The sequence below is a fragment of the Ascaphus truei genome, chromosome 8 (genome assembly GCF_040206685.1).
Source record: "Ascaphus truei isolate aAscTru1 chromosome 8, aAscTru1.hap1, whole genome shotgun sequence".
NCBI lineage: Eukaryota > Metazoa > Chordata > Amphibia > Anura > Ascaphidae > Ascaphus > Ascaphus truei.
Genome location: NC_134490.1, coordinates 55,802,686 through 55,813,915, shown reverse-complemented (window position 1 = coordinate 55,813,915; position 11,230 = coordinate 55,802,686). Strand labels below are relative to the sequence as shown.

The following is an 11,230-nucleotide window of genomic DNA, read 5'->3' as shown; positions in this document are numbered from 1 at the left end:
TCAGAAAAAAATACAATGTTCAGTTTTTTGTTTGGACCTTAACACATTTGGGATAGAAAGCTGCAATTAGGATAACATCCGTCCCTCGGGATTGGATATTTTGGCAAATTGAACTACACCCAATGTAATTTACCTTCGTGTTTTTGTTGTTTTTTTTTTTTTGCTTTTTATAAAAAAAAAAATTAAACTGAAGCCACAAATATCTGCGCGTTTTGTTCACTTTTACAAAATATGAACCTAAACCTGTGTTTTTGAGTCTTTGCCACCATGCTCCCCCCCTGTGTATTCCCAACATGAGTGGTCAGTCCGGAGGCCGCATTGCTTATCCCCCTTCGGTACTTACAAACACTTTGGGGGAGTTCTGCAGCTTCACCTCTTGGCCATTTGTTGCTTCCACCAGACCAGGGTTCTGAAGTTCTATGTCCCTCCCAAACCCACAGACAAGGTGCCAAGGAGCACTCAGACTGGCCTGAGTAAGGGTACTGATGTGACCACAGGATGGGAGTAGTAGACTGGATGAGGGAATGTCAGTAGGGGTTGGCTGACAGGTACGTTGGCTGCAGAGCTGCCACTCTCTGCGCTGGAGGAGTTCTCATGGTACAGGATGGGGACCCGCACAATTCTCTGCGCTGCTGCGTGGCTCAGGTTGGCTGCCTCAAGTTCTGCTGCCAGTTGCCTTTTCCACTTGTTCCTTCGGTTCTGAAACCAGATCTTGACCTGGGTCTCTGTCAGGTGCAGTGAGGCTGCGAGTCCTGCCCTCTCCGAGCTGCTCAGGTACCTCTTCATGTCAAAGGTGGACTCCAACTGGAACACCTGACTCCTGGAGAACACGGTTCGGGTCTTCTTCTTCCTGCAGGGCTTCTTGTCCGGGCTCTCGTCTCTCTTCTTCCAGTCTTCGCTGCTCTCCTCCTTTTTGCCTTCCTCTGTCTCACTCTCCTCCAGGATGATCTCCTCTGGGCTCTTGGATTCGCTCTCTTTGGGGTCCAAGCTGGGTTTGAGAGGGTGGATGGGTTCAGGGGTGTCTCTTTCACCACCAGAGGCTGGAGACGAGGGGCCAAGCAGGAGGCTCTTCTCGGGAACTAAAGATACACAAGTAACTACCATTAGTCACTGCCACAATAACAGTAACATGACCATCATCATAATCATCATCATCATCATCATCATCATCATCATCATTATCATCATTACCATCTGAAAACAACATTAAGATCTCCAGAAAATGTTTGATTTATTTCAGCCCCCAACTTTAGAGCAATGAGCTCATTATTTTTTATTGACGTTAAAACAAATGTTTTAATAGATGTAATCAAAGAATTAACGTGTCCCCCAATTGCAAAAAAATAATACATATTTGCATCGGGTTTACTAGTGATAAGAAAATAAAGAGAAGAAAAGGAAAAGACTAAGGGGGGAAAGCATTGATATCCTACATTAAAAAAGACTTTTGTATTTAATCTCATACTGTGAATAATAAGATATGTGTTACATTTCGAGCAGCGTTTCCATTAGCATGGTTCATATTATTTGAATATATTGTCTTTTCTTTACAACTCGCTATTTTTGGATATGCAGATTTGCTCCAAAAGAGGAAAGTCATTTTATTCTAAAATTGAATACTCAAAAGACACGATTTCCGTCCCCTGTTTCTATCTATTTATCTAATTATCTCTCTTTTCATCCATCAAACTCTTCATTTAACTGCAGCCAGAGAAACCCATCTCAGTACGTATCAAGCTCAGCACTTAGCCTCCTATTAATACACCTGTCCATTTGCTACATTATGCAGTGGCTATTCATTCCAGCTTCTGTTAATTGAAGTGACCCTTTCTTCCTTTTAATAAATGTACTTTTATAAACTCTCTTTTCCACCTGTCCCTAATTTGTTTCTAAGCCTTACAAGTCTTTGCATTTATTCCCATGTTCAGCGTTTTATTGTTCCCCCCCCCCCCCCCCCCATTTTATCTCTCATATATATTTGTAATTTTTGTTTTGTTTTCTTGAATTCTTTTAGCATTTTTTCTCTCTCCCTTGTGGATTCTACAACTCTAATATTTCTTCCCTTTCTCCCTGTCTCTCTTCTTTGCCCCCCACACACCTGTATAGACCTTTCCATTGGGGGGCAGTTTGTACCTTCAGTCCTGGGTGTGTGGCCTCCATGGGTCAAGGTATATGAGTACCACCAGGCGGGAGATCTCTCCAGGTAATGAGCAGGTAAGGCGAACCTCTGGGTCGGGATCTCCAGTCGGGGGAAGGAGAGATCTGTCAAAGGTGATAAGGCAAAGGCCGCTGCGTCCAGGGTGCCTTTGAATGGGGTGAAGAGAGACTTGGGGGGCCGGGTTGCCCTCGATGGTTCACAAGTCAGGAGACTCTTGATGGAGAAGGGAGACTCCTTGGCCGGAATGCTACGGCTGTCTTGTCCTGTCTCAGGCATGGTTCAGGTGAGATCTAACCATCAACCAAGTGCCAGGAGCGAAACTGTTCCAGGGGCACAAGAAGTGAACCCCGAAATCCGGAGATAGAGGGAGGGACAGAGAAGAGGAGTGGGGCTAGGAGTCCCAACCCAACATCTGGAGCAGAGAGGCCAGGAACTACCTATCCAAAGTTACAAGCTAAACAGCCATCTAGGGGAGCAGCAGCCAGCACCTGCAGACTTGGAAGGCTGATAGCAACTGGGAAAAGGCAGGAGAAGGAAGAGCCAAACAGAGGAGGAGGGAGGGAGGGAGAGGAGGAAAAGGACCAGGAGGAGGAGGAGGAGGAGGAGGAAGAGGGAGGGTTGAGAAGCCAGCCCAGCTCCCACACTCTGCGCTTTGGCTCTAGGCAAGAAGAGCTCGCCTCTTATTGGCTTTATATAGTCCAATTAGGCAGCAAATGAAGACAGTGCTATTAGCACAACGGGATATTGGCTCTTCTAACGCACCATTAGAAGTGCAGCGGGCAAATGACACAGATCTGACTATTGGCACAAACTGGAGCCTGCTCTGTGCTGGGACTTCTGTTTTCTGTTTTCTAAGGCAATACTGTGTATGGCTGAAGGCTGGCCCTGAGAGTTTGTGTCAGAGGGGAGGGGGGGGGGGGGTAAGGGGGAGGGGGAAAGGGGGGTAAGGGGGAGGGGGAAGGGAGGGACAAAAGAAGGTGAAGAAAGAAAAGAGCTGGAAAGAGAACAGTCATCAGTTGCCCCATTTCAGGTTTAACATACATTTACAAACCCTCCTGTAGAGGTTGTGTTATACGATGCCCAAAAGTAAATTTTTCATTGATTCACTTCGCACTCTTCCTGCAAGAAGAAACGTCCTTAAAAGCATCCCCATCTGAACAGTGTAAATTCTAACAACACCAATTCACTAATTCCCCTTCTCAGAACATAGTAATTATGTGGACAGCCATACATCTACAATGATTATCTCAACTGTTTATTATCACGACTAGTTTTTATTTACCACTAATTGACACATTAAGTATTTTTTTTTGTTGCATCATTTCCAGTGTTCCTTTACAAAGACACAGGATTTCACAATTAGAAGACATGATTACATTTACATTAAGGCAATTAGTTGCTTTTGCATTTTCTAGGACATGCAGAATGTTGCTCCTATAACAGGCATATTTTCACAGTCATATCATGTACCTTCATATGGTAATAAATCTCTGTGATAAGAACGTCCCTCTGATAAAAGGCATCTTTTCACAGCTATTGAGTGTTCTCACAATGACGGTAATTTCCATTACACAAACATCACTCTTTCAGCCACACATCACTGTTACAAACCCCAACACGTTCCTTTCTGAACTAATTTTACACATTTTTTTTTGTAATTAGGTTGCGTTTTCTACATCATGTTCTCATTTTAAAAGAATCATTTTCTTATCTTCGTACATATATACATTTTTAAAAAATCAGGTCAGCATTTTTATATGTAAAAATAATTATCAGCAACATGTTTGATTAAAAAAAATCGTTGACAAAAAAATGAAAACATACATTTGCACAAGTCAGACATTTTCTTAAAATGTTAACAAAAGGTTGTAATTCTGATTTTGACATTTTAATTGAAACACTTCAAACAAATATTTCGGATAATTGCGCATTTTAACGATTCCTTGGCTATTCAAGGTGCACAGAGTAAAATCCGTGTTCCTTTTTGCAGAATGTCTCACTTTTGGGCTGTGCTTACTCTCTTTGCAGCTTCAACAAAGTGGAGATTTCAGGGCTTATTTGAAAACATTATATTTTACACAACTCATAACAAACCGCATATTAAAATTCCCTGTCCTGAATATGAGTTTGTATTTTTATTTCAAGCATAATTTCCCCCTATACCAGTGCCCTGTAGATCTCGGAAACCCATATTAAGCCCTGAACAACGTATCACATTTTCCTACATTGGACTCCGGGTGGATTTTTGCTGTAGATTAGGAGGATGGGGTGTGTTTGAGTAGGGGGATTGTTGTCTGCCTAGTTATTATTCTGGCAGTACATTACATCCCTGCACAGATAAGCACACACAGGAGTTGGATCTGACCCTTTCCTTCCACGTGATAAACCTGTTGTCAGAGCTTCATATAAATATGTCGGTAGTGAAAGTCTACTTGTACAGAGAGGAAATAAAGTGTTTCCAGACCTTATTCTCCTCTAACTGGCTACAGAAAGGTAGCAATTTACCCCCAACCAAAACAGCTCAGGTGCTCCCATCCTCTCCGTTCTGCCAGGTGTTTGGTTATTTTCACCCACACTTGATTCATTTGGAAAATACAAATCTGGTGTTCTGCCCCTGTTTTTTTTTATATAAGTATTTTTATTAAATGTCTTTATCATTTTAAGTTTCGCTTCATTGGATATGAACCATTTCTTCTATGACCATTTTCTTTAAATCAATGGCCCCATCTTATTTATTTATAAAAAATGTTTTACCAGGAAGTAATACATTGAGAGTTACCTCTGGTTTTCAAGTATGTCCTGGACACATAGATATACAGTAACAATACATGGTTACATTAAGTGAGCAAGGTTACACATTATATAGAAGTACATTGCATGCACAGTAAGATATAATATATGTTATAGGCGTATGTAACAGTACAGACCAGATTAAAATGTGAGACAGCTTTAGTTTTGAAAGAACTTAGTTAGACTGGTGGTGGCTGTGAGAGTCTCCGGTAGGTTGTTCCAGTTTTGGGGTGCACGGTAAGAGAAGGAGGAACAGCCGGATACTTTGTTGAACCTTGGGACCATGAACAGTCTTTTGGAGTCAGATCTCAGATGATAAGTCCTGCATGTGGTAGGGGTGAGGAGCTCTTTCAGATAGACAAGAGCTATATTTAATAAAGTCTCCATGCCAGGTGAGGCCAACCCAAGTCCTCAAGGGCCACCAACAGGTTAGGTTTTCAGTATATCCCTGATTCAGCACAGGTGGCTCAATCAGTGGCTCAGTCCAAAACTGTGCTGAAGCAGGGAAATCATGAAAACCTGACATGTTTGTGGCCCTTGAGGACTGGAGCTGGCCACCCCGCTACAGGGCAATTTAATTTTTTTATATATATACAAATTAGGGTTTTGTATAATTGCACATTCACATTTCTCAAACAGGTCTGCAACCCTCCATTATCACTTAGCAAACACTGCTTCCACTGCAGCCAGGGGGTTTTATTACCCAGGACATACTTGAAAACGAGAGGTAACTCTCAATGTATTACTTCCTGGTAAAATATTTTATAAATAAATTACTGTACACTGAACGGTGGAAGGTTCTTGTCACTTTTATTACCCACCATAACTTTTTGATGTCTGGTATCATTGTGAAAAATTGGGGCAACATTGCAGCAGAAAACGGCCCCAGATTTATCAAAGGAAAAGTCCCATGGGAAGAAACAGGAATGGGTGTTTTGATAGGTGGAGCTGTTTTGTGTTGTGCTCCATTTGTACGGCTGGGAGACTAATATAAGAAATGTGGGAATCGTTACTAAAGTTAACAGATCAGGAATAAATTGCAGCGCTTTTTGCTCCTGAAAATATTAGCAAAACCAGCAAGCGTCGTAATTTTTTTGTGCCAAATATTAAACGTCAATGTGTGCTCACAGTGCCCTCTATTTACTGACATTTCCTGCCATTTTCACGCAATTCTAGAAAAAGTGGGGATATTCTGAGTAATGTGATCTTTCCCCCAAAAAAGTGTGACGCCACTTTGAAGACACTATCACATCTTTACTTAATATATAACCACAATGAGATTTTGCGCTTATAAGCCTAGAGCTGTTTTGTACATTAGTATTGTCTCACCCTGAAGACTTTGTGGCTCACTAATCCAATGTTTATCAACAAGGGTTCCCCAGGCATCCCTAAAGGGTTCCCTGCAATTTTCAATTGTACCAAATACAGAAGAATTTATAATGCATCTGATCTCAGACTCACTATGAGAGAGAGTTGGGGTTCCTTACAATGCATCCAATCTGAGATTCGCTATTAGAGAGGGTTGGGGTTCCTTACAATGCATGTGATCTCAGACGCGCTATTAGAGAGGGCTGGGGGTTCCTTACAATGCATCTGATCTCAGACACACTATTAGAGAGGGTTGGTGTTCCTTACAATGCATCGGATCTCAGTGCGCTATTAGAGAGGGTTGGGGTCCCTTACAATGCATCTGATCTCAGACACGGTATTAGAGAGGATTGGGATTCCTTACAATGCATCTGATCTCAGAGCGCTATTATAGAGGGTTGGGGTTCCATACAATGCATCTGATCTCAGACACGCTATTAGAGAGGGTTGGGGTTCCATACAATGCATCTGATCTCAGACGCGCTATTAGAGAGGGTTGGGGTTCCATACAATGCATCTGATCTCAGACACGCTATTAGAGAGGGTTGGGGTTCCATACAATGCATCTGATCTCAGACGCGCTATTAGAGAGGGTTGGGGTTCCATACAATGCATCTGATCTCAGACACGCTATTAGAGATGGTTGGGGTTTCTTACAATGCATCTGATCTCAGACACGGTATTAGAGAGGGTTGGGGTTCCTTACAATGCATCTGATCTCAGACGCGCTATTAGAGAGGGTTGGGGTACCTTACAATGCACTTTACTTTTTTTTTGCCCTTGTTTTATGAAGACATGGTTTGCCATCCTAATTGTTCTTAAAGAAATTTGAACAGCTGACACTGCTTTGTAGTTTACCAAAAAAAAAGCATCCAAACTCTTAGGCGGCATCCACAGAAGGGCAGACCGCGCTGACGCATCCGAGCGCTGCACGATCAGACTGCCAAAAGGCAGTGATCGCGTCTATACAGCGTGCGGGCGCGTGCACGCGGAATCGGGAGGGGGCGCGCGATGCGCGTGAAATCAGTCAAAATAGTTTTTTCCAGCACGATCGGGCGGTCATGTGAGCGGTTCGCCCAATGAGGGCAAACCAACTCTGTGACGTCACTGGCCCGCCCATAGACACGCCCCCGGACGGCGTACTAAGGAAGGGGAAAGCACCTGCTTTCCCTCAGCCTCCGCGCGCCTCCCCACTCCTCCGCATGGCTGCTGTGTCTATGGATGCAGCCTTACACGAACAAGCAAAAAAAAAGCCCCATATTTACTATAAAGTGCCCTCAACTGTTGCATTAGGGGAGGGTCCTCACATTTATTTATTTTATTTATTTATTTATAAAGTATTTTACCAGGAAGTCATACATTGAGAGTTACCTCTCGTTTTCAAGTTATTTGCATACACACCCTTGTTCATTTGCATTAATTTGCATGTTATTAAAAAGCTGCTGGCACAGAGCACAAAACGTGGTCTACAAATAATTGGATAAACCTTCAGTAAAGGGTGCTAGAAAAAAACCCTACTTTTTCATGTCTCTTCAATAGCACCAGACTAATAGCTCCGATTTGTTTTTTATTTATAAATCCGGTGTATAATCCTTTGAATCAGAAACAACGCATCAGCAGTGGTTATATGGAGCATATGAGGAGCTATTGGAGGAGTTAAATAGAGCATATAAGTAGTTATTGGCAGATAAATGTTGCACACGTTGAAATTATATACAGTACATTTCTTTATTTATCCATCTCCCTTCTTTTCCACCATCATGTCTAAGCTGACTTTAACAGTGTCTAAAAAGGAAACTTACACAAAACAGAAAATCATGATATTACAATTTAAAAGCTCTCTGTATTTTAAGAACGCGAAGTGGAATTACTTGCTTTTTATTTCTTTACACTACGTAGCCAGATTGCAGGTGATAAGCAACCAAAAAATACTTTCAGCTTTATTTCAGAAATTAGCTGTTACTGTTATTGTGTCATGTATACTACTCAATACCACTCATTGTCAATGACATTATTACAAAATATTGCTACACCCAATATATATTTATAATTGTAATATATGTATTAATCACACACACACACACACACACACACACACACACACACACACACACACACACACACACACACACACACACACACACACACACACACACACTATATACACACACACACACACACACACAATATACACACACACACACAATACACACACACATACACATATATATCATCTTCAGCCCTTGTTGATCCACTGCTGGAAATCTATAAAGACACACACACGTGTGTGTGTGTGTGTGTGTGTGTGTGTGTGTGTGTGTGTGTGTGTGTGTGTGTATGTATATATATATATATATATATATATATATATATATATATATATATATATATATATATATATATATATATATACATACACATATATTCAGTTTGCTGAGTGTATCTACAATTAACTATCTTAAACTTGCAGATTTTTGTTTACCATCTCCTGTTAAATTAGTGACAGAAATAAATACAACCATTTTCTTGGTATTCACAATTCGGACCCACACATCCCCTAGGCAGTGAAAAAAATCCCCTTTTTCTCTATGACAAGATTATTTATTACTACAAATCTAAGAGGACAAAGCGATTCTGGAATGGAAACAGCAGCAGCAGCACCATCATTTCAAGTCTGACAAATTATTATTTTTTTCTGAATAAATCGTTTTTTGGTTGGATGTGATTATTATCGAACTTATTTTATTTTAACACCTCTTTTTCCATTTGGCAAAAAAATAATAATAATAATAATATGACAGGAGTCTCTTTGAGACGCTGGTTACAAGTCATTCTGCACGAGGAAAATGCCTGCAATATTTAATCTTCTTCTAGAACAAAATGGTTCGTTTTACAGGCGAATTATATTAAAACAGAACCACAAAAAAAATAACTCCTCTTTCTATGTATGAGTTCTTTACATCTTTATGGCTGCTTTGTACCGAAATATGTTCTCTGAAACGAAATTTCAAATGCTAACAGTATTGTTCAATATAAGCAGTGCATAAATAAGTAATAAAATCAAAAATAACAGCCAGGAATCTCTGCGGGTTATTGGCGCCTGTGATACTGTATCAGTAACGTCGGTGTTAGAGCGCCCTCTGCTGTGCTGCCTGCGAAGCTGCTCTGAGGCCTTGCAGGCGAACTCAGTTCTGCAGACAACACAGGCTGTAAGTGTAGTTACCCCACAGGGTTAAACAGTGGTTGGGGTGATTTATTTCTAGAAATCCCAAATCTTTTGATACAGTGGGCCAAGGATCTTCTGTGTTCATGCTCTAAAAACAGAGAGAGGGATAGATTGTCGTTGAAAATAAATGGCTTTTTATCTAAGAACACAGTGAAACTGTAGATTTGCAAGTACTGTACAAAAAGTAAGGGTGCTTGAGGTTTGTAATAATCCTGTTGCAAAGCAATACACTGCAAGCCCCTCTGGCAGCAAAAAGGGTTAAAAAAATGAGTAGGCGTTCAGTGCACCTTAATAACATCACACTTATACGTGTTTTAACCACTTCAGTTCTGCGATGCGTTGCTGCACCCTCTGACACGGCAGGAGTTAAAGCAGTAACCCATTTAAAAATGTGCTTGGTGCTAAGCATCAATAATCCTGAATTCAAAGGAGCACTGACATTAATTCTGCTGTTAGTTGCTACGGGTGCTCGGCAGAGCCGTCTTTACAGCATTATAGGCCCCCGGGCAAAGCAGTGCACTGGGCCCTGGCTACACAACCACTCACAGGAATAAAAATGTAAACATGAGCCTTGAACTTGAAAAACAAAAATTTCAACATAAAAATGGTACTTAGTTGGTAAATCATACTGACGGAGATGGCACAGGCGGGTGATCGGAAAATTAGTGTTAAATTCTGGTCTGTGCATAGATTAGCATGGGGCCCCTATGTTCGTGGGCCCTCCGGGCAACTGCCCAGCGTGCCCATGCGTTAAGACGGCACTGGTGCTCGGACCTCTGCAGAAAGCGGTGTTCAGAAGAGAAAAGCTATAGCCGCCTCTCCAAAGGACTTGGTATAAACATGCAAGTTTGTTGTGGGATCCGGCTATGGCTTTTCCCAGCTAAGCATTAATAAGCAACACAACCACTTTTCCCATTAAAACTAAATACTAATGATGTCAGAGTTATTAATATTTGTCCTCTGTGGTTGGCTTCAGTGGTCATTACAATTCATCCCCTGCTCTCTTTATCTCATTACTGGACAGTGGCAGGAAGTACTGAAAAAGGGTGTCAGGAGAGCAGCTTACGTTCAAAGGCTACCCAGATATGACATCTATTTCTGAGAGGAGCACAGTGAGTTGCTGCATTGAGAAAGGACTGTGTATGTTGATACAATGTTCCACCAACTGTTTTGCATCCAGAGTGCTTTGCAACACTATGCAGAGCCTGAACTATTACCTTCTCCCACAATAGTAAGGCCAGCTAAGTGCCTTCCACAGATGGTATACATGTGGGGTGGAAATGGATGGGCTGAAACCCTAGTTATTATTATCATTTATTTCTAACTAGCTAAAGTAGCTGGCGTTGCTCAGGAATTCTAAGAAACCAAAAATTACTGTCCTGTATTTATAAATGGATAATGACATTTGTTAGTTTCTGAAGGCGAAATCCCCCGCTAAAAAAACAACAACACCCATAATAGTTTAATTGCCCCATAGGTCCTGAAGTGTTCAATCGAGAGCCTCTAATGCTGCGTTTGTTTGGGCATTGTTAGCTCGGCCCAAACCAGGATCTTGCACCCTTGAAGAACTTTGAGTGCTCCTGTATTTTTGCTAAAATTGGATTTTCAGAATGACCAAGATTAAGTGGCAGCTTGAGGGTTGTTTGATGGGATCACATAATTTGTGATGTCATATGCAATATCATCAG

At 41.5% G+C, this 11,230-nt stretch overlaps 1 protein-coding gene across 1 annotated transcript; it reads right to left on the bottom strand.

Annotated features, from left to right (window-relative positions):
- Positions 1-401: 401 nt before the first annotated feature.
- On the bottom strand, positions 402-2,692 carry HMX3 (H6 family homeobox 3). Its single transcript, XM_075610214.1, has 2 exons — positions 2,134-2,692; positions 402-1,079 (listed from the first exon to the last, which is right to left on the bottom strand). Exons 1-2 carry the CDS (start codon positions 2,432-2,434, stop codon positions 460-462), a joined length of 921 nt encoding a protein of 306 aa, XP_075466329.1. The 5' UTR covers positions 2,435-2,692; the 3' UTR covers positions 402-459.
- Positions 2,693-11,230: the final 8,538 nt, after the last annotated feature.